At 43.7% G+C, this 24036-nt stretch overlaps 1 protein-coding gene and 1 long non-coding RNA gene across 3 annotated transcripts in view; one reads left to right on the forward strand and one right to left on the reverse strand.

Annotated features, from left to right (window-relative positions):
• Window positions 1-238: 238 nt before the first annotated feature.
• LOC142411911 (uncharacterized) lies at window positions 239-5838 on the reverse strand. 2 transcript variants are annotated; one of them, XR_012776334.1, is made up of 3 exons: window positions 5546-5838; window positions 1866-2591; window positions 239-797 (listed from the first exon to the last, which is right to left on the reverse strand). It is a non-coding gene; the product is annotated as an uncharacterized LOC142411911 (long non-coding RNA). The 2 variants fall into 2 exon arrangements; XR_012776333.1 differs by lacking the exon at window positions 239-797 and having other exon boundaries at window positions 1759-2591.
• The window catches only part of IQGAP1 (IQ motif containing GTPase activating protein 1), a 78405-nt gene continuing 59227 nt past the window's right edge, over window positions 4859-24036 (forward strand). The window contains exons 1-2 of the mRNA XM_075506573.1: window positions 4859-4999; window positions 6799-6898. Of these exons, the coding sequence (XP_075362688.1) occupies window positions 4948-4999; window positions 6799-6898 (152 nt within the window). The 5' untranslated portion in view covers window positions 4859-4947. The remainder of the gene's footprint in view (window positions 5000-6798; window positions 6899-24036) is intronic.

Genomic DNA, 24036 nt, shown 5'->3' on the forward strand with positions numbered 1-24036 from the left:
TTCCTTTGTTCGTAAAAAGCTTTGGTTCAATCCCATGCTGCTGACCAAAAGTTCTGGTCTAACAGGTGGGCTTTGATTAATGCTGAATTTAAATACGATTTTCAGTAGATTATAAAGCTAAGCATGCTATAGATCGCGTATAGGTAGTTAAATATTTAGTGATGGCTCAATAATTGACCAAAAAATGTTTAGTCTCTAAAGGCTAAATATGTAATTCAGTGGTATCTTTGTACAGTGCTATTAATGTAATGCTTTTATTAACATAAATACATACTACATATTTAATCTGTTAGAGAAATCTTGACTCTAAACACAGTTGTCTTCTGCAGCCAGAAATTAAGCTTACAGCAGCATTCCTTCACAAAAAGTGGAAATCCCAAGAGTCTTCCTTGAGAACAGGGCAGAAGTAAACAGCGTGTAAGATTTATTAGAGCGGAAGGAACTCTCCTTTATCAAAGGCAGGGGTTGTGGGGGGAGCCAACTTTTGTGGAAGGTAGTGAATTGTTGGAAGTGAATCATGCTAGGCGTAAGATTATAATTAAGCATGAAAGCAATTTAAATAGAGATATGGTGGCTTTTTCATCATTGGAGTCTTTTGATGGTGAAAGTTAGGGGTTTGATGCAGAGTGTTTGGTATGTGGCCAGTGTTGCAGAATTGGTCAGACTAGGTGTCTCGTGTCTTTGCTTTACGATCTGTAAATCTGGCTCATCCCCACTCGCTTGCTTCCAGCTAAATATCGTGGTCTGCTCAGGGCTTAAATGACTTTATTGGTTCCCCAAGTGTCTTTTCAGGTAGCCTACGTGAGAACGAATAGAGAGGAAACAAAACAGCATTACAAAGCAGGTAAAAATACAGGGAGTAGACAAAATGAATCTTGAATTATCCTTTTTTGTTGTTTGTTTTGTTCTGTTTTTCCAGGTGGCTGTGGGGCTTCCTTGGGCCTTACGGGTCCTTCAAGAGAAACTATAGCTGGTGCGTGGGGACAAGTGCACAGTTTTCCAGTTCAAGAAGCCTTTTTGCCAGTACAGAGCTTGCCCGTGTTGCACGGTCATGAGGGGGGAAGGAGAGGACTTTATCGTGGGCGCTCAGAGTGGGGAGATTGCTAACTTGCCTCCAAAGAGTAAGGACTCCCCTGCTATTCCAGCAGCCTGTTGCTGTGCCCTAGCATCATGTCATGACCAGCAGCAGAACTGGGCAGGATTTGGGCTCTATGCTTTTCTGTCACTTGCTCTCAGTCTTCCATGGGGAGTCCTGCAGATAGTGCGCATGCAGGGCTGTATCCCAGGCAGCTGCTGGGCCATTGGAAGCAAGGTCGGGATGCGAAAGCAGAGTCTGGAAGCAGAGGGGATTGAGGAGACCATTTTGAAAGCCAGACTTCCCTTTTTCCTGCCTGGTTTGTCTGGTGCAGTGGAAGCATGTGGGATGGGGCGGTCTGCATGCTCTTGCCCCAGGTGTGCAGCTGCTTCCCTTGCAGTTTCCCCAGAGCTTTGTGCAAAGTTCCTTGCTGCAAACATGGGCAGATCAAGGCTGTGGGAGTCATGTGGGCTAGCACTGAGAGTGCAGCTGTGACCTAGCGCTGTGTGGTGTGGGGATGTTTGTGGGGATGTCTGTGTCTTTCCTTCTTTTAAGACCAGGTCAGTAACTTGTCTCATTTGACCACTGTAATTTTGATCTGATGCTGGGAGCCAAAAGGCAACTTTTGCTGTTGGCAATCCATAGCCTAACATGCAACTGTATACAAAAAGAGTACCATCAAGTATAGGAGAGGTAGGAGTCTTTATATATGTATATATACACACACGCACACACATGCATACATACATATATTTTTCAATATATATCTATGTAAAATATATATACTCACTCAGTTGAGACAGCTCCATCTGGACACCTACAGGGCATTCTGACCCTGTAGGCACAGAACATGTAGCTAAACTGGGTAATTAGAGAAGACAGCCAAAATGAATAGGGATCTAAACCTTATTACAGACATAGCGGATAAGAGTTAAACTTATCCGGGATAAATGGGGTCTAAAGGGAAAGGTCATGATTGGCTGTACACGATTGAAATACAAACAATAGTATTAAGAAAAAACCGCTTAATCAGGATGAGATGGATCATCAGAGTGAAGGATGCTAAGATGCAGAGCGGCAATAGACTTATGTTATTCCAGCTGTCTGGGAGTTTCATGTGTGCTATAGAGAGAATAAGTGATGGCTTGGAATTCTTAGTGCTAAAGGGGACCTAGAGCAGATCCTACTCCATCTTCAGGCTTTGTTCTGCCAGAAATGAGGATATGCGTTGAACAATTACTCAGTGGAAGGTTATTTGAATATGCTATTATTTCCTAATATTTTTTGGACTGCAGGACTGTAATACTTTGGAAAGGCAGGTGTGATAACTGTGTATACTGTCCTGGTAGGAGGAGGATTAGAGATTCCTTATGTTTCAGTGGTAGCCTGCGGCTAGGTTATCTTTAAGTGACTATAGAATCACAGCTTCAGAGTCTTCAGGTTTTCTAAACATGTACTTTTTTCAGGACCATTCACAGAAATAATCTTTCTTATAAAGGAAGTGGCCAGTAAATACCTGCAAAAGAACAGATAACAGTAGTTTAAATAAAGGACTAAATTTTGGAGCTCTTGTTTCCCCTAGGAAGCCTAGTGATTAGGCATTAAGGCCAAGTACTTAAAGTTTGGGGTTTTTTTTACAGAATTGATCGCTCAAATTTTGAAACTAGAGAAAAATAGGTACCTCTGTAATGCTTTTTGTAAGGCGCTCTGACTAGTGCCTATTCAATATTAAAAAAAAAAAAAAAGACAAGACAAGAAACAGGAGAGGCAATAAATTAAACCCATAGATACACAAACCCTAACAAACAACAGTTAGCAGAGACAGTAACACAGACCAGAAATCTTAAATCAGGGGAGCTATTACAGAAACCACTGAAATATAACCTTAAGGAGGTTCAGCCAGATTCTTTGATGACATGTGATAATTGTGTTTTATTTTTCTTACCAGAATGGGCCTTGTAGGAAAGAGTAAGTGTATGAGATTTTTTTGAGGGAGGATTGTGGGACTGTGCAAAAAATACTATGGGATTTTTAGGGGGAACAAAACCAGTTCTGCACTCCTCAATCTACATATAAACATTATTTTAAATGTCTTCTCATTGTATAACTGCAAAGTGGCCACATGTGAAGTAATGCAAATAAATGTCAATAATTAGAACTATAACTGTTTGTTATAAAACCTTTTGTTGTGTAATTTATGTCTGGCATTCACCTACGTAGTTATTTCTGTAACTGTTGAGCTGTGACATGTAATCCTTATAATCAACAAAACCAGCTTTCACTTAGTCTCCCTTTCATACAGACCCCTTAAAAATTTATGTAAATGTACTTTTTCATGGGCTTGCAGAATCATTGAGGTTGGAAGGGACCTCTGGAAGTCTCTGGTCCAACCTCGCTTCCTCAATGCAGGGTCACCTAGGGCGGGTTGTCCAGGACTGTGTCTAGTTAGGTTTGAAGTATCTTCCAAGGACGGAGACTCCACAACTTCTCTGGGCAACTTGTTCCAGTGTTTGACCACCCTCAGAGTAAAAATGTTTCTTCTTATGTTTAAGTGGACTTTCATGAATTTCAGTCCATTGCCCATTGCTTCTTGGCCTGTCCTCTCTCAGCCTCTCCTCTTATGTCAGATGCTCCAAGCCCTTATCAGTTGCTCAGTGCTTCACTGAAACTTGTTCCGTTATGTCCGTGTCTTCCTTGTATGGGGGAAGCTGGAGCTGGACCCAGTACTCTAGATGTGGTTTCACCAGCACTGGGAAGAGGGGAAGGATCACCTCCCTTACCTGTTGGTGATGCTTTTCCTAATAGAGGCTACTGGTCTACTGAATTACTTAATTTGTGCTTAAGTAGTAAGCTTATGCCCTGGCAGCGAAATTCAGGGGACTAATTAAAATAGACACACGGTGGCATCTTCTGTACTCTGACTCTTGAACAAGAACTAGGCAAAGCAACAGTAGTAGATGAGCTTAACACACGCTGAGGGGAAGGGAACTTTCAGGGCATGATTATCTCCTGGCCAGTGCTGCTGAATGTTGCTGTTGTTGCATGCTGATGTTTTGGGGCGCTCTGCTTCAAACTGTGGCTGACATTTCAGGTGAGTTACCGTCGTGTGGTCAGCAGAGCTGTTTAGCTCTGCTGGAGGGGCACAACTGTGTCCAGCAAGGCCAGCTTTTGCCACTGAGGAGGGCTGATGCAGCTGGGAAGCTTGGCAAGAGAAGAGGGCCTATGCAAGCCTGGCCCAGCAGGGTGTGTGGAAGGTGGCTGGGCTGTCAAGTCTGATCTGATCTGGCTGCGCTGTAGGCACGGGGGCTGGCATGGCGGGGCTGTGTGCGTAAGGAGGCTGGAAGGGTTGAGAGGGTAGATGTAGGGTCATGACTGCGTTGACCGGGACTGCGTGCCATGTAACGGGGCTGGCAGAGCTTAGGTCAGAGCTTAGCTGGGTGTTATGAATGGGGCTGCCAGGAAAGCCTAGGGCTACAGGTGGGCCAGGGCACGGGCCCTGTGAGGGTGACCCCGGGACGGACAGGACAGGGCAGGCCCCGGGACGGGACACGGGGACCTGAGTGGGGCAAGGCGGGCACGCCGGGGTCCGTCGGGGCGAAGGGTTGTGGGACGGGGCCGAGCTAGGCCGGGCGCTGAGTCCGGCCGGCGGAGCGGAGCGGGGCAGGGCAGGGCAGGGCAGGGCAGGGCAAGGCAAGCTGTCGCCCCGCTTCGGCAGCACTGGAAGGTGGCGGAGGCGGCCAGGGTGCGGCCGGGGCGGGGAAAGGGAGCGAGCGCGGAGCGGCGGCTCCTCCCCCGCCACACCCGGCGCGGCAGGAAGAGGAACAGCCGCGCCCGCGCCCAGCTCCCGGCCGGCCCCGGCCCAGCGCAGCGCCATGGCGGCGGAGGAGGTGGACGGGCTGGCGATGTCCCGGCCTCACTACGGCTGTGAGTACTGGGGCGCCCGGGGATCCTCCCGGCCGCCGGGCAACGACCTGCCCGGCGACGCCCTGCCCGGCCCACGCTGTCCGTCCCTGCCAGGGGCCGGTGCTGGGAGTGACGGCTGGGGCGCCGCAGGCGCGGGGGGAGCCGCGGGGCCTCGGCGCTGCGACTGGCCCGCGGGCGCGGTGGGCCCCGCCGGCTCTCCGCGCGGGCTCCGGGGCGCGGCCCGCCGTGCCTCCCGCAGGGTGGGCGCCGTAGGGCGCGGGAGCTCGTCCGAGCTCGACGTCCCTCCCGAGGCGTTGGAGAAGAGGGCCGGGAGAAGGCGGTGGATGGGCAGCGCAGGGGCGTCCTCCGGCTCGCCCGCCGTCGTCTCCCGCGGGCGGGCTCCGTGCCTCGCCCAAGATGTCCGCCGCGGGCGGGGGGGGGAGCGCGGGGCGGGGGTGCCCCTGGTGGGAGGGGGCGCCCCGGCAGGAGAGGGGCGCGGGCCGCGGCGGCGGCGGCGGTCGCTGCCTTCTTGCTTCCCGCGTATGTCGGCGGCGGTACCTGACTTACCGGGCGAAACGCGCGTTCCGATCCGGCACCTCCACCTCCTTGTCATACGCTTGCTGTGGAGAGGAAGGCTTTAGTTCAAGGCGTCCGAGATACGTGCTCGCTTGCGGTACGATACCGCGTCAAAAATGAGCAAAGGCGGGGAGAAAGGCGGTGCTGCGGATGGGAGATGTCGCAAGCGACAGTCGGTCGGACCGTGCGGTGCCGCCCGAGGCCGGGGCGGGCGGCAGCAGGTGGAGCGCTGGAGAAAGGGTTGTGTGCTCGACACTCGGTCTAAAGCAAGAAGGAAGGATTGAGCTGGGGAGTCGGAAGGGGAGGGAATTTTTCCTTACTGGTAGGCGTTGTCCTGTGGTTTGGGACAGTTTTCAGCTCTTGTAACTTTGGGTGGGGTTGCAGTAATCAGAAAGATGCTTTTGCGGTACTCCAAACCGGTTTCTAAGAGACCCTTTGCAGTTTGAACCAAGATCTTGTTTGATCCCAAGCGCTGTAGTTCGATACCTCATCACTTGCGTGTATTTGTTGAAAGCATTTTAGGTGGAAGCTAACCTTTGATTAATAATGGTATGAGACATTTCCTATTTGTCAAGTTGGTCCATAAAACCTAAGAAGTTGTGGGTTGGGGTTTTTTTTTTTTTTTTTACATGAAAGCATGGATGAGGTATTTAGCTGTAAGAGTGGAAAGAGCGGGCTTTGTCCCTGAGGCTTTAAACACACAGAATCTGGAAGATTTAGGCATATCCTCGGCTTGATCCAAAGATGACATGGAGGTTGTGGATCCGATTCCCTTCCATGTGAGGATTGCGAGTAGCATTTCCATCTTTTTTTAGAGATGGACTGTAAAGGTACAGAAGGGATTATATGTGTGAATATATATTGTTGTCCTTCCTTAATCTTTAACTACCAAAATTGGAGGATAGATGGAGGGACATGTGGTCACTGATGTGCTTTTAAGGAAGAGAAAGGCAAAGCTAGAAGAAAATAAGAAAACTAAAGACTGCTTCTAAGAAATTGGAAGATGGAAAAAGTTGGATCACAGTCAATTTGAGAAATCAGAAAGAGGGAAGATGGCAAGTTTATGTGACAAGGAAGGGTGTCTTCTGTTGCTTGTAAAGAACGGATATATTTGGTCCTTCATTTTTCTGAATCATTAAATCTGTGATGAGTTTCTGTTGGAAAGGTTGGATCTGATTTTTGGTGTGCCTGTTCAGTTACATTTGGTCTTCAACCACCTGAGAATGTGTTTTGACTATTTGCAGCTGTCTTGGATAATGAGAGATTAACAGCGGAGGAAATGGATGAAAGACGACGCCAGAATGTAGCCTACGAATATCTTTGTCATCTGGAGGAAGCCAAGAGGTAAGAATAAGTGGTTTTGAAACTGCTGGTGCTTTAAAAGAAGTTGTGATATTTAGTAAGGGGAATAATTTGGATGCAGCTTACCTCTTGTCTCTGTTTCTTAGTGGCTATATAGATTCATTTTAACAAACAAACAAACCCCCCAAAACAACTGACCCCTAGTGTGCTTATCTAACATGTTCTTAAAGGCTTTTTGTGACAAGGACTCCATAGCTCTAGTGCTCCAGTATTCCTAGCACTGGATGGGTTCTCCCTGTTATTTAACTTGTATATGTCTTCGTCCAGTATTACCTCACTACTTATCAATGGACATGAAGAACAGGTTATTGTCTTCCTCTTAACTGCAACCTTTTACAAATTTAAATTGTAACAGTGTATTTCCCTTGCACTTATCTTCTTTTAGACTGAAAACCCAATTCTTGCCTATTTCTCTGTGGGTCCTATTTCTCTGTGGGTCCTATTTAATAGATTTGTAGTACTTTTCCCTGGATTGTTCTGACTTCTCTCCACTCACTCCATGTCTTTCTGGAAGTACACTGCCAAAACAGAGAAGAGTTTTCCAACAAGGACATTAACATGCATACTTATAAGAGCACAAGGATTATTTTGTGTACCCTGATAGATATGCTGGTATTGTATGTTATGGCATGGTATCTACATTTTCATAACGATATGATGTAGTAGAGTTTTGCTGAGTTGCCACCATTTTCCTTGAAGGTGTGCTGCTGAAATTTGTTCCTCATCCTGTGTTTATACAGTTTATCGTGTTTTCCTGAGTGGTTACCTTTCACTTTATCCTGCTGAATTTGATTTTTTTCTTGATCTTTGTTTAATACGTTGAAATAACTTTGATCTTATTCCTGGTCTCCAGCTCCTGCCATCTCCATGTTTAATAAGCATGTAAGCATGCTGTATTTCTTCATTCAGACAATTACTGAAAGTATGATCAGAACACAGTAGATGCTATATATCTGCTATTAAAGGAAAAAGAACCAATATTAAAAATGAACACATGAAGTCTTACTGTCGATATTTAAATCTTTTTGTAAACATTCAGTCTTATATGCCGTACGTGGAGAACAGGAATGAGACAGACCAGTTTGTCTTCTGCTTCCCTTCATGGCAGCTGGGTCTTTTCATGCCTTTGTATAAATTGAATTTTTTACTGGAAATTTTAAATGTTTTTTTGAAGCTGAGATGGAGACCAAAGACAGGTTTTCAGAAACAAGATTAAAGAAAAAGAGGTGAGGTAATGGTTGTATTGGTGACTCCCCCTTCCCCCAACACTTTTGAAAGTAAGGCTAGTGTTTCAGTTTGCATTTTGTAATTGGTCAGGAAATGGATTGTGAGCATTTTGTAATTAGTCAGGAAAAGGATTGTGAGCTAGACTTTCCTTGTTCCCACAAAGATCTAGGCAAACTAGCCAACGTGTATGCCACAGAAAATAACTTCCAGAGCAGTAGAAAAGTATGGAGCATGCATAAAAACATGTTCTAAATAGTCAACAGCATGTTTTGTCATGGCTTATTGAATACTTCAGTCTGCCTTTGTCCTTCAGAAGACGGTATGGAGTAAGAGCCAGAAAACTTTCTCTTCCACTGGCTGGGTGATGAATTTTGGATACATCTGTGTAAGTCTTCCCCAGCAAGACAGACATGTTCCGCTGTAGTGATTTTATTGGGGAGGAAATGCTGAGTTTGTACAAGTTCACTGCTGGCAGAGTATAAAGAAGGACTTCATTCCAGGATTTTAATAGTTTATGCTGCCTTACCGAGAACGTGTGGTATATTTTTGAAGGGGCAGGGAGTACTCAGTTTATGCTATAGTCTTTTAGGTGCTTCATTACAATTGTCACTATTACAGATTCACAGAGGCTGCTTAGTTACTAGCAGATAATAATTTTCTGTCCATACCGATTTGGATGAGGTTTGAAGTAGTGAGAAAGATCTGACTGTATGTCAAAATAACTCCTTCTCTTTGAATCCGAAGTCTTTAGGATCAAATGCTGGGTGACAGGGAGAGATGAGTTGTGCTGTAGTCACTGTCTGTGCTTGAAGGAGCCCCATATCCATCACTTGTGGACTCTTTCTGTCACTGGCCTCAGAGTAAATGCTTTCCGAGGTGCTTGTTCCTCTGCTCAAGTCCGTGTCCAGAATTGCAAAAAAGTTCAGGCAAAAATACCTGACACAGCAACAGCTTTAATATTTTCACTAAGCTCTTTCTTGTTTAATCATGGGGACTTACTCTTTAGATAAACCATCTTTGACTCTAAAGTTTCTTGGCCACCTTGTCTCTGCTTCTGAGTATTGCCTTGGTATTGATGAGACTGAGCAGCTGGGCATTTGATTTTGCTGCACCTTGTCAGAGACAGGATGTTTTCACTGTTTTGTCTCGGGACGAGCTTTCAGATGTTTCAAATAATGCCTAGTGGTTGCCAGTACATTTTGTGAAGAATGAAGCAATAGCTGTGTGGCTCAAAATGCAAGTAGTGGTGTTACTGCCTTCCTCGTATCCACCTTGGCAGTCAGAGCACGCACTTGTTAAGTGGGAGGTGTGCTTGGAGAGCTTCAAATACCCCTTTTCCAACCCTCAACCCGTGTTTGCTTAGTGGCCTGCAGGCTGTTCGTGCATATGTGAGTGGGAATTCCTGACTCCTGTAGCTGAAGCCATACCACTTTGCATAAGAGTTAAAGATTAAATGACCAGGAGGGGAACAGACTCCTTAGTTTAATAATTAAGATACACAAGTGGGAGCAGAAAGGCTTGAGTTCATGGTCTACTCCCAAGAATTTTTTTTCCTCACTGAGCCGTCTTTTTGCCAATTGTCTTTTGAATTTTTTTTATTACTACTAGTACAGCCTAAAAGAGGCTGCATTGTTGGAAAGGAGTTTATTTATCAAGAACAACTAAACCAGAGCTGTAAGAGATCATTATATTTGAAATTAATGTCCTTGGTCTGAGATTTTCTGTATTTGACTTCTTTGCCAGTAGTGTAACTGAGACATAACGTGTGAATTAGATACTGTAGCATTTTGCTTATGCTATTGATTACAGTGCCTCAGAGCTACAGGTATGGATAGGAGGGTTTATAATCTTTGTTCATAGTGAGAGATTTTCAGATTGGAAGTTATGTCTATAAGGAGAAGAGGAGGACCTCATAGCAGAGGAAGGCATCTGGTGTGCCCTGTGTCACACTCTCAGAAGCTGGAAAGGTGAACGTTGTAAAGTTGATGGCGGCTGAGGCAGGGTGGGAGGCGGCTGAAGAATTCTTAGCATCCCCCTCCTCCTCCCCATAATCATATTACCATATTACATTATAATATTAAATTCAGACACTGTAGTTTATATTCAGTTTTTCTATAATGTAGAGGGACCTAAAATGATGTGAATAATATCATGATGATCTGCATTGCGTCAGCATTGTCAAGAGGCTTGCTATCCCTTTCACCAAGCAGCAAATACGGAATCTAGAAGCAGAAGTGATTTTTTTTTTTTCGTAAATGTTAAAAGAAGAAGGTAAGATGAAAATTGGCTAGCATCTAATTTTATACTGAAATGAAAAATCCAGAAAAGTCTGGATTTCTGAACTGTCTGATATAACAGCACGTGTGCAGTAGATTTGAGTATGTCACAAAGTTGTTCGGCGTACCTGTCTGCTAAGGAGCATACATCAGAGGCATTATTAGAGGAACATCAATAACTTGTACTTATTTAACGCTATTCCAGCCTATTTTGTTTTTTTTCTTGAGCTGTCACTGTTGTTCTATTGTTATTTAGCAGTTTTTGACTTCAGCCACTAATGTGCAACAGTCTTGGGAAACAGGCGTGATTATTGCTAGTTGGAGAAAGGGAGGCAGAGCATGCAACTGAGTTGCTCAAGATCATGAAAGACATTGAAATGAAAATTGGAGCTAAAATGAAGATTGTGAACAGAGGGATTCCTGTACTATGCTTGGACCAGATACCTCTTTCTTCAATGAAAATGGCTTTATGAATAAGTGTTGTCTAATACTTCAAATTTGGTGATTTGTGGTTGGTTGGTTGGGTTGGGTTTTTTTTTTCTGTCTCCAAATCACAGTAGACTATACAGAAAAGCTGTGGCAGAGCAGATAAAACTGTAAGAAGTACTCTGTTCTGTTGTGACATGACAGCTTGTGCTCAAAGAAGGGTAAGGGTATACTTATCTGGAATACAAGCAACCCGAGAGAACTTCTTTTTGTGGTCCTTATCTAGAAGTCAGGCTGATGCACTATAATATTCTTCATCTGTGTTGTGTGGTAGCCTTTTTTCCTGCCTGGGTTATTCGTTGGGGTATTGTGGCATTTTCATGATGAAATTAGCAGTCTACCGATTTGGCAAAGGCTTTTTCAAGCTTTGTCTTTTGCTGTGGAGTATTTTAGCTTCTCCAAGTCGGAAACTAGAATGTTGCTGGCTCTTGTTTCCTTATCTGGCTTGCTGGGTGATGGTACCATGCTTTTCCCCTGGTGTAGTAGGAAATATTTTCATTCTGGTGTAAGCATTTTAGTGCCCATATTATGTGGCTTTCAATAACTGTATAACTTCCGTTGTGCCTGAGCAGCGTGTTTCTTGTTGTATGCCTCGGGATGGAATCTGACCATGTGGGTGTGTGTTCTCCCTTTTGGGGTTTCTTTTACTGTCCGTGATCTTGTGGTAATCCCCTTCTTTCTGACAGATTGGAAGATGGCTTAGTGTAAACTGATGATACCATTGAGAGAAATTAGTATTTTGTGCCTGTGTGGTAAAGTCTGAAGGGCCTTTCCCATTGACTGCTTTTCTGTAAGAATTACTTTCTCCTCTCCCTCCTGCATGCTGTCTCTCTTTAAAGTGGGGAGCAATTTTTTTGACTGGGATGACTTGTCTGTGTCTTTCAGCAAAAAATAAACCTAAATTGTTTGCCAGATGACCCAGTTAACTTTTGTTTCCTAGAAGAAATCTAATTTTTTTTAAAGAAAAAATCTGATCTTTATCTTTTTGGGTTTCCTGCTTTTAGTTTGAAAGTGTTTGGATGGATATCATTGTCTCTTGGAATTTGGCATAGTCATCCAAGATCTGCTTAAACAGGTTTCTTCAGAGGTATAGGGTGCCCAGAGGAATGAAGAGGAGGAGTTATAGAGGACACCACTTTCTGGACATATTGAACATGTCTAGAGTTAGCGCTAGATGGAAAGCTCTATGAAGCTTATTCTGTGAGTAATTTTGTAAAGCGGGTTCATCAGTGTTTGTAAAAGTGTAGATATCAGTTGTTGAAGGAGCTCTTGTTTGAAGATAAAATATTTACAGTAGTACACAACAGCTTAAATCTGTTTGTGAAGGAAATGTGATAGTTGTTCCTTTATACAGAATTAGTCTCGAGGCTTCTTCTTTGCAAATCAGAGATTTTTCAGAAAGGTGATAAATTGCATTGGTTCTGTTCTCTTATTAACCTGAACTTGGAAAAATGGAGGTAGTTTAGTTAAAATATGTGTCATGAGCCTCTGTTAAGAACAGGGCTGTGATAGGGAGCTAGGTACCAGTAAGGTAGTTTGAGAAAAGCAGGATTAGGCTTTCTCATTTACTTTTGTACAGTTCTCAGTGCCTCAGATAAGCAAGTTGTGTGCAGAATATCTTATTTAAATCCTGATTAAATTAATCTGCAAATTAGAAGACAGGCAAGTTTCCTGTGGGTTTTGAAGCTATGGAGTTAGCGCACTGCCTCTTGGAGGATTCTGAGGATGAAGTGGTAATAGCAGGCTCTGGAGTACAGCCTGAGCGCCACAGTCCTGGTGGTGTGAACCAGAGCTGCAGTTGAAGAATTTAATTTTTTTTTTCCTTTGTTTTATTGTGAATCTCAAGACAGCAAGAATCGTAATGTAAGTCCCTCAAATAAAAAGAAAAGTGAGAACTGTTTTGGGTTTATCTCTGAGCTTATTATTTTTTCTTTTTTTTTTTCTTTTTTTTTTTCCCCAGACTTAGGCAAACCTGACTTTGTGGGATGGGGTTTCTTTTAGCTCTTAAAGGTATTTCTACTTGCATTATATTCTAATGTCCAGAGTGTCTGCAGCCCAGCTACAGTTTAGTGTTCTTCAGTGATTTAAGAGCAAGATTTGAGAGTGATTTATTACCTCAGAGCATACAAAATTATTGCAACTTTGCAAATAACAGAAAAAGAGAAGATAACGCGGTGGATCTTAAACTGTTCACAGACTAGATACGAAACACATTCTGTAGTTAGGATATGTGAAAGCTATTTTGCCTTATGCGGGTCAGCCTGTGTCTATATTTAATCCATCAGATCATAATGGTCCCCTCTTTAATAATTGCTGGTCAGTGTTGCATGCTGGAAAAGGTCTAAAGATGGAATTAGTCATGTTTAGAAAACATCTGCAGTAATTTAGTTAGTAGCCTGTGATGTAGAACCGAAGAAAGTGTTCCTCTTATTGATGAGGTCTTCAGACTTAGATGGGAGGCAATCTGAGACTTCTGAATGATGTCTGTCTGGCTTGCCTGTGTTTTATTTCAAATGTATAACTCCTTTTTGGAGATCTTTTGTTTTTATTTTCTAGCTTCAGAATGAGGCCTTTTTTCTTTTTCTTTTTTTTAACTGTTTGTAATATTGAAGTATGATTGGATTTTTACAGTTGCAGAGTCAAGAGAGAAATAAGCTCATTCATAAATTGATGTATTTGTAGATATATTTGTATGTGAGGAGTCCTGATATCTTCATGTATAATCCAAGTCACAAAATTACAGGAACTGGCATTTGGCCGAAAATGACTTGTATAATTCCCACTCGGATTGACCCCTCTAGATCAGGTGAGTGGGTTGCAAGGTCGCTAATTGGCATAGCAGAACTTACTTTTATGTGGCATAGACATATGCCACATAATTACAAAACAAAATTATCTCTTTATTCCAGGATAATCCACACTTTTTTCTTTATTTCCTTGTATTTCCATTTTATTTCCACTTTTAATTGGGTCAGGTACTGTTTTTTGGGTTGGGGGTGGTTTTTTGTGTGTGTGGTTTTGTTTTTTCTGTTTGTTTTCTGCTTCTGTCAGATATGATGCAAGTGCCATGTTGGATTGTAAGCCATGAATAGTCATAGATAGTATTTTATTATCAATGGTGGTAAGTTGAAGTAGCTGCTGTTTAGCTCTCACCGCTTCATCTGGGGCTTCCTACCAGCTCCTGTTTGGACTTGAGCTATTTCTCTGCAGTTCCTGCACTGTTGCGTTGATGAGCTCATGCAGCTGGCAGGGAGTGGCTGTCTGGACTGGAGGTGTCTTGGAATGCACATTCAGAACGATCTTTTTCTGAGAAGTGGGTGGAGAGAGGTGGGGGGAGGAGGAGGAGGAGGAGGACAGTGGTGCAGTACCACCATCTTTGCCTCACTCCGAATAGTTTTTTTATGACTCACTGGAAATAGTAATGAGAGGCAGGCCGGGAGGAGAGAAACAGCTGTTTGCACAGAATTCAACTCGGAGACCAGGGTTTTACTGTTTGGACTGTGGTTTTCTGAAGGAATATTGTATGTAATGCAAGGAGAGAGCAGCCCAAAATAACCAAAGTGAGTAGTTGTCACATAACAGTTCTTGACCGTCGGGTACTGTGGAGTGCTGCTTACAACCCTTATTTGCAAGAAATCAACTTAGTTTTGAGGTATGATAACTTTAGTGATGCTATACCTTCCAAGTATTTAAGCCTATTTAGTTTCTAGTGGTAAGTGATCAAGGCAATTAGCTTTGGCAACAGAGTCGTTGAATGTGCCTTGAAAAAAAAGATTTTTGCATATGTGATAATTAAGTTCCTCGTGACTATGCGCTTGGTACTCATCTGAAGGCTCTTCAGGACTAATCTTTTTGGCAAACGTGATAGGATCCCCATCAGCAAGAGCAGCTAAAGTCATTTTTACCAGTTGTTGGCAGTGTTTGCAGTGGAACAAAGAGGAACCTCATATTTACTGGGGGGGGGGGGGGATTTCAGTGCCAGAATATTAATATGGTTTTTGGTTCAGCTGCATGTTGCCAGGGAGGGTGCATCAATCATTGGGACAAATCTGGCCTATGTTACTCACTAATCCTTTGCTTTTTGGTATCTTTGAACTGAGAATGTCTCTGTGGATAATGAGAATGTTCTGGACCTTTTAGCTGTGGGCAGCGCTTGTTTTCCTAGCTCTTCATTTGAGAGGCCATGTCTTTTCCTGCACAAACTGTACTGAAACACATTTAAATTTCCACCTGCTTCTCTATAAGAGAACATTCCTGTTGTGATAAATTTATTTTACTTTGGTGTTGTTACCTCTCTGAGAGATCTTTCATCTTCTCGGGTGATTCCTGAATTTATTCAGGGTTGGTAGAATGAGTTATTTTAGAGAGAAGTTTTTGTTCGGGATTTTTGCGTGGCTGTCTAATGCCCTTGTTCAGGTGAATTCAACAAAAAGCTGAGGCTGTCTGCAAGTTTTTTCTTCTGATCCTCTGTGAGAGTGTGTGCCGAGTCTGCGATGGTAACTGAACTAAAAATGTTTGAGACTCATACGTAGAGGCAGTGATCTGCCAGAGTATGAGATGCCTTTTCTTTCAATAAAATGAATAGTGTGATTTGTCCAAAAAATGCCATACCTGTGGTGTTGGCAATACCGAGCAGCGCAAAAGCCTTTGAGCCGTAGCTTCCTGCATTCTTTCAGATGGCTTATGCAGACACTGTTAGAAGGGGCGGGGGGGAAAAGTGCTGCCCTTTCGCTCTGACCACTTTTTCCTCTGCTGTGATGCTGTTGCAGCCATGCATGTTTTCCTTGGCACACCTGTAGGGAATTGCAATAGAAGGGCTAAATGGATGTGAATGGAAGCATCTAGATGTGGTGGCACCACGTGCAACGGGGAAGGGGCTGCTGGAATGACCTGTGTTTAAAAATGCCAGGATTAGCAGCTAGTCATCGAGACCCCAGCATGTTTGCGTTTGGTTTCACGAGGCACCCTTTGGAGGCAGAGCAGGGTGAACAAATCCTGATGAGTCACAGAGGTGGCAGGGGACAGAGATAGTCATCACTGTCAGCTGCAGGAGGGTATGAAAAGGCCTATCTGTAACCTGTAAAATCTGCATGTGTTGCCAACTGAGGAAGAGCCCAGGAGATGCGAGGACAACTTGTCAACTGGCGTCCCTCGCCCTCCGTGTCAGGGCAACAGATCCTGGACCTCCTAATGCTTGTTGTAGGGCCAGGTGTGATGGCCTGGTGCTGGGTGGACAGCTTGAACATCGTTCTCCTGGTTCCCTGATTGCTGGACAGACCTCTTGGGCACCAAATGCTTTCTGGTACTTTTGAGTATGAGATTGAGTGAAACCTGTTTTGTTTTCAGTTTTTACGTCACATACAACCAGCTTCCCCCTTCTGTAAGGCCTGGCACATTTTGCTGCATTGTTGGTACAAGGGTGTAACTGCATTTTGTACTTGTCTGCCACTTTACAGGTTCAATAGACACTGGCTTTAGACCTAAGTTGAATGCAAGAGCTTTTTCTTTTCTGGGACAGGTGACAAAGATTTAAACTTCTATTTCAACTTGTTAGATTTCTCAAAACTATTTGAGTTGAAATTGAAATTAAGAATGCTGCTTTTGATAGAGAACTAGAGAAGGGAATGATAAACCAATAAACAATCAAAATGTGCTTTAGGAAACAGATCTTGCTCAATAGAATATTTCAAATTGCAATTCTGATTGTTTTGTAGCAATTACTGGTGTGATTTTAATAGTTGTAAAGGTACCTGACTTAATACGTCATACTGATTTGAGCAAAGCCCTGTGTGTTTACAGGTGCGATTGCAGATTTACCTGCTTTGGAAGGCTTTGAGGGGCTGATCTTGAACACTGTATCTCTTGATGATGATCTTGGTTCCCAGGGTGTCGATTGTTATACCACTGCAGAAGCCAACTTGCCTTTCCCCCCGCCCCCATGGATTTGAATATGTTCTTTGAAGAGTGGAATTCTAAATAAGGATTGTTGGTGCCTTCCTTTAGCTTGGACACCTGCTGTCTGGAATGTGCTGGTGTCCCTCAGTCCGCTTCTGTGAGCCTTGTTTCTGTAGGATGAGTTGTCGGGCAGAAGATGGTCATGGTTGAAATTCTGTGTCAGCGCAGGATACTAGACCAGACGAGGGAAAGCCAGTGATATATTACGCAAATATTGACCCTGAGGGTGAGCAAACCTGGTGGGGAGTTGGGGAAAGGGAGGCATTTTTTCTTTCTTGAGGTTTTGTTGTTCTGAGTGGAATGCTTGGTATTCTGAAGGTCTTTGCATGATGTAATTTGTCATTTTCGTAGTACGAATTGAGTGGCTGGTGAGCGGTGTTCACTGGCTCGTGTCCAGCTTCTCATTGGCGGTTACACTGTGATCACTGAAGCTCGGTTTGACAGCGCGTTCTGCCCTCTTCTCCTTGCAGTTTTTCTACCATCTACCAGATTCTTGCCAAATTTTCCTGTTGCAGCAGCTGCGTGAATAAGATGTTATCACAACCTCTGTTGCTTGAGGAAGATGATACCATTTACTGCATGTCAGAAATCCTTTGAAACAAACTACTCTCCACTAAAGTAAAAGTCCTTTTCAACACAGGGACGGGTGCTTTGTTACAGGTCCTTGTTTTTCAAAATGTAGATACGCAGGAAGAGTGAAAGTAGCTAATTAACTGCCAAAACCTGAAGCATATGAACATTTTTGGGTCTTTGCTGCTGCAATCTGTTTTTCATTTTGGCTTTGGTAGATCAGGTGCAAATTTTCCATTTATTTTCTTGTGGACGAAACTGTTATTTTACCTTTTACCTGCCCTCCCAACAAGGAGAAGAGAGAGATTTTTTCAGTCTTTCCCCAGGCACTCCTTTAAAGTATTCAAAAAGCCTGTTCATCAGCAATACATGCTGTGACAGCTTTTTTTTCTGGGGGTTGGTTTTTTTTTTTTGAACCCAGACTAGACAACTTTACTTTTTGCGTCATCATTTGACAGAGTTAGACCATAAAGGTCTCCAATGTTGATTTTTTTGAGGCTCCAGGTAGTGAGAGGTCAGCCGATATCGAGGTGGATCATTCCAATGGATTAAAATTTATGTGTGTTTTCCAGAAAGAGTTTTTTCTGCTTCAGCTTCTAGCTGTTGTTTCTTATTGTCTTTGTCTAGTTGAGACTCCTGCTCTTGCAAATACTCTATTTATATTGGTACTGGTTAAGAGTGATTAAATATTCTCTAATAGCCAGTTTGCTGACCTGGCAAAAATCATCTGTTCTTTTCCTTGGGATGGAGGGTGGGGACATTCTTGGTCACGGGACTGGGCTGAATCTGCTTGCTGAGACACATGGGCCTCTAGAATGCAAGGGAAGCAGCTGGAGTCTGTTGCTGCAGTCAGAGAAAGAGATTTATCTTTTGTAGGTGTGCCTTGATATTGCCACTTTTTTTGTCCGAGTAGTTTTAAATTTGTCATCGGTGCCTAGACAGTTATGCCTGTTCTTGCTTCCTGCTAGTTTATTACTCTAGTCACGTGGCTGTCTCTCTTTGGTTTCCACTCTCCTTTTTCCAGTACATCAAATTCAAGCTCGTTTTTGTTTTCAACACCTGTTATTTAGCTTTGTCATAAGTAATAATTTTTTTCACTTGCTGATCACTACTTTCACTTGGCCAAGGACAGTAGCTTTGATCAATTCCTGTTCCATATCTTCCTCAAATAAGGTCCTTCCTGAAGATGATTTTTTTTTTTTTTTTTACCCCCAGCTGGTGTAAAGCTTCTGCCTTTTCCTCTATTTAATGCCTTCTGCAGCAGTGTCTACCATCCTTCACTGGATTTGAGAGTGCCAAGGGAGGGAGTTTTGGGTTTTTTTCTTTTTTTTTCTTTTTGGAGTATGCTTGCTTTGTCCAGTGCTCACCTTTGTTTTTGTTGTTGTGCTGCACGTTTTATGGCATGTTGTGGGCTGTCTGGGGCAAGGGATGGCTTGGATGATAACGTGCTGAAGCACAATGAATGGCTTGTGCATAATTGGGGTTTCTGTGTACCACAGTAAATAATAATTTCCTTGTCTGGCTGCTCTGGAGGACCGCTTTGTATGTCTAGTGGATGGGAGGGGTTTCAGAGAGAATTCTCTTCCTGTTGTGGTGGGTTGACCTTGGCTGGCTGCCAGGTGCCCACCAAGCCGTGCTCTCACTCCTCCTCCTCAGCTGGATAGGGGGAGAGACAATAAGACGAAAGACTCATGGGTGGAGGTAAGGACAGGGAGAGATCACTCAGCAATTACCTTCACGGGCCAAACAGGCTTGGGAAAATTAATTTAACTTATTTCCAATCAAATCAGAGTAGGATAACGAGAAATATGAACAAATCTTAAATCACCTTCCCTTCTTTCCTGGGCTCAGCTTCACTCCTGACTTTTCTATCTCCTTCCCCTGAGCAGCGCAGGGGGACGGGGAGTGGGGTTGTGGTCAGTTCATTATGCTATGTCTCTGCTGCTCCTTCCTCCTCACACTCTTGTTCTGCTCCAGCATGGGGACCCTTCCACAGGAGGCAGTTCTTCACGAACTTCTACAACATGGGTCCTTCCCACAGGCTGCAGTTGTTCACAAACTGTTCCACCATGGGTCCCCTCCACAGGGTGCAGTCCTTCAGGAACGGACTGCTCCAGCGTGGGTCCCTTCCACAGGATCCCTGTGGGTCCCTGCCAGGAGCCTGCTCCAGTGTGGGCTCTCCACGGGGTCACAGCTTCCTTCCGGCGCATCCACCTGCTCTGGACTGGGGTCCTCCGCAGGCTGCAGTGGATATCTGCTCCACCGTGGACCTCCACGGGCTGCTGGGGGACAGCCTACCTCGCCATGGTCTTCACCAGGGGCTGCAGGGGAATCTCTGCTCTGGCGCCTGGAGCACCTCCTCCCCCTCCTTCTTCACTGACCTTGCTGTCTGCGCTTACTTCTCTTGCGTATTCTCCCTCCTCTCTCCCAGCTGCAGTTGCGCAGCAGTTTTTTTCCCCTTCTTAAATATGTTATCACAGAGGTGCTACCACGGTCGCTGATGGGCTCAGCCTTGGCCAGTGGCGGGTCCGTCTTGGAGCCAGCTGGAACTGGCTCTGTCTGACATGAGGGAAGCTTCTGGCATCTTCTCACAGAAGCCACCCCTGTAGACCCCCTGCTACCGAAGCCTCACCATGCAAACCCAATACACCTGCATAGACATGTCATGTGCATGTCATCTGTCATGTCATGTGCATGTCAAGCATGTCATGTGAGGCTACTTAGGTTCTTCCTGGATGGAGGGGAGATTAAGGCTTGTACTAGGCCCACCTGTACTGATCAGGAGAATCTCTCTCAAAGCTAAATAAATTGTTTGCATGTATCCTTGATATGTGGTGTGCTTATGCAGCGTTGCCCTGCTTGGATACGCAGGAGTTATCTTGCCTTGGTATAGAGTGCTAAAGGCAAAATGGAGAAGCAAAGTTGGATTCTGCTTGTTGTGTGTTGTCTGTGTCTGGAGCAGTGCAGGAACTCTGCCTCTTCCGAATTACTTCTGCCTCTTCCGAATTACTGCAGTGTACTTCAAGCGAAGTTGCAACTTCAAGCTTTGCATCCTGTGTGCTGGCTGGCAGTTTCTGGGTGAGGTCTAAGACTATGTGGCTAATGGTTAAAAGATAGAAATGCGTATGTTAGTTTACAAAAGACTTTTAAAAGACCTTTTTAAAATTACATTCTTTTTGTAATTTATTGCGGTATATAGAATACTATCTTCGTTTGGAGTGTTTTGTTCAGAGTCGTGTAAATGGTAGAGAGATGAGGGGAAAAAACAGAAGAAAGCTTGTTTAAGTTAAGTCCAGGAGCAGATTGAGGATTTTTCAGTTAAAAAACAATAAAGCTGACACAGAGCAACAGCTTCAAAGATCTAAAAAGGTCTAACGTTATTTAAGAGATGTGTTTGCAGGTTAACAGCTGATCTTCACTGATTACTGCAGGAGGTAGAAATTGGTGTACCTAAGTACTTCCGAAGGTTTTGCTAGATACCTATAGACATCTCTGATTATGTGAATACAGTTAAAAGTCTGATTTAGGGTGACTAAAGCCAGTCTGTTTGTTAATTATAGTTAATACTACTTTTGCCTGAGTGTTAAAGCAAAATGTATTTGTTAAGTCCTATGTACTTTCTGTGTGTGTTACAACTAGTGAAAGCAAATCTAAAGCCCATTTTTATGCATTTTAATAGTTCTGTGATTCCCAAATACATCTTTGCACATTAGATAAACTCAAAAATGTGACATTCATAAACTTCTGTTGAAAAGTTTGATCAATTAAACATATGCTATGTACCATAATTTAGGTAAGTATGAATAGATACAGCGTATTTAACTGAGCAATCAGTTACCTAGTTCAATAAAAGGCTATGTTTATTTGCATCTCTCTTACTGGCCTTTGTCAGAGACAGGGTATTGGGCTGTGTGGGGTGGGAACTTTTGGTCTGACACTGTGGACAGGCAGAGGGGCTGCTATTGCCATCTGTACCTTCCTTGGTGATAGCTTCTTGGAGTAAATATGGTTGAGGTAGCTGGAAGGCAGCAACTGTGCTCACCGGATTGCTAGACTGGATAGTCATAAAGTGCGGGCAGATGCTATCAAAAAATACAAAGAGAACAGAAGTAAGCATAGAGCGGTTGCCTAGGGGAAATGCAGATGATCCTACAGCAGTTTGGGAGGCTTGAATTTTCTAAAGGTATTTGTCTCCACCCCTTTCTGGCATTTGTTTGATATGCTTTCGCCTCTATTTTGTAACTTCTGTTGTGCATTTGGGAATGTGGTGTGACTAGGTGAAAAACTAAAATCCTAAGGAGATATCTGCCCCTCCAATTCTTCATGGGCAGGAAGATGTTAAGTTGTAGTAAGTGCTTGGGTATGCCACCTGACTGCCTTGCTAGTTTTGGCTGCCTGTCTGGTATATTTTGGTGCGAGAGAAGAGCAGGGAGCCAACAGTGAAGCCTATTTGTTACATGGTGGTAGCTGTACTGTTTGGATGAAGGTAAACTTTGGTAATCTTTCCTAGCTAGTTTGGAGATGTAAGCAATAAACTCTTGCAGGAACCTTTTCCTTCAAGAGCAGTAAGCAAAAAGATTTCTTATTCTGATAAATGGAGTGGGATAAATGCAGTGCTGTAGGTCCAGTGTAGAGCTTGGAATTACAGGGGTTTATTTTAAGACATGGTGTACTGTAATAGTTTGAGGGATAGACTTCCCAGTCTTTCTGTACATGTTTGTGTTTAAAGAACTGTGTTAGTTCCCTAAGGTAGCTAGAGGTAACGATATCCCCAGTGATCTCAGCCTTCATGTTCCAGGATTAGCTCATTTAACCATCGCTTGAAGGCCTGCTCTTGCAAGAGCTCATGTAGAATCCCAGCCTGATGTGCAGCATTAGGTGAAAGGATCCTGGTGCTTGTGTATCACAATTCCATGCTCTTCCTAGCGACTTGCCTCTACTTAAAATCAAGATGGTTATTTCCCTAGGGAGCATGCTGGCAGTCCCTTAGCTGACTGAGTGCTGGGCACATTTGGAGTAGGAGCCTCTCTCTGAGGTCAACAGGATGTCACTTCAACAGTGGGATGAGTTGTAAGGCTCTTGACACTTAGAATTTTTTTTTTCTGAGCTGTGTTTTTTAGCATGAAATACCGTTAATCCCTCTTTCTTGAACTATATGTGTTCAGGATTTATAAATAAGTTCATAGTCTTGGACACCATTGCTTGATATCTTCAACAGGCTGAAGGACTCCAGTGTGATCTCTTGCCTCTGTTTTCATAGCAGAGGGCACCTATGCTGTTTATGTTGACACACAGGTGTTTGTTGCACTAAGTATTGGACTCCTAAGAACCTTCTACAAGAGTGCCAGTATTCCTTGTGCTGTGAATACCTTCTGAGAGTACAAATGACTTGGTGGTTTTGAGAAAGATCTTTGAAGCTTTGTCAGCAGTTTCACTAATCACTACGTGTAGCTTTTGCACAGCTTCCAAGTTCCAACTATAGTTAATGGTTGAGCAGCTCTTCAGTCACTCTTCTAACAGTATCCAAGTACATCTCCAGATCCCTGTGTAGGCTGAACAGTGCTGCTTGGAGTTGCCTACATTTTAAATGTTAGGGGGTGAACACTCGGAAGGAGAAGCAACTGGAAATAACTATTAAGTTCTTAATGGGATTTTCAGTACATCCATTCAAATGGCACCTTTTCTTTTCTCTTCTGTTTAATTTTTGATATTGTGAGATTTGAAGAAACTAAGAGTGTAAGATGCACTTTTTGTCTGTATATGGATATAGCAACAGGCAATGGGTGAATGCCCATAGGATTACTTTGAAAGTGCAAAAATATCACCTCGTTTCAAGAATTTGTACCCACAGTGTGAGCTTGCACATGGAGATCACATCTTAAAGATATGTTTGAAGAACTTGATTTTGAGCAAATAGCCTGCCTATTTCATGGTTATGAGAAGGAGGTGTGTAAGATGGTCTAACTGTGTGTAAGATGGTCTAACTGTGTGTAAGATGGTCTAACTGTGTTAGCAGAGCACAGGTTTAGGCAGGCTTATTTTGCTGAATAAAATATATTGGTATAGTATACAGACAGTGTTACAAAGACTGGAGGATAATATCATATGCACCTGCAAAGAGGGTCAAGCTCTGTGTCTCTCTAGTCCACCTCTAGACCTCCTTCCGGAGGAAATAAAGCATATTCAGCCTTCTTGAAGGAGACACCCTTCTGAAACATAGTTGGTAGGGGACCACTAGAAGGAAGCAAGGAGTGGTGTGGCACTGACATGCTTACAAACAGAAGACTCCCATGATTCTGACCCATGGCCAAGAGCTCTGTGGCCGGTGCTCCCAAACTAGAGGCTCAGAAGTTTGCATTGAGGTTCTGTTTGCAGCTTTCCTGGTAATGAAATTGGTGAGGCGTGCAATAAGCAGAATGTGATGTGATCCTGTGGACAACTGAGCTTCAACCAACACTTAGCATTGATACCAGACGCCGATGCTGAGTGGTTCTGGTTATCCTTTAGCATGATATGGTAGTGTTACGTACTTTATCTTCTTAGAGTTCTGAATGGCTAGAAGTACTGAAGCGTTGCTCTTGAGGCCAACACAGTGAAAGTGACCAC

This window comes from Mycteria americana, chromosome 6 (genome assembly GCF_035582795.1).
Source record: "Mycteria americana isolate JAX WOST 10 ecotype Jacksonville Zoo and Gardens chromosome 6, USCA_MyAme_1.0, whole genome shotgun sequence".
In the NCBI taxonomy this organism is placed as follows: domain Eukaryota; kingdom Metazoa; phylum Chordata; class Aves; order Ciconiiformes; family Ciconiidae; genus Mycteria; species Mycteria americana.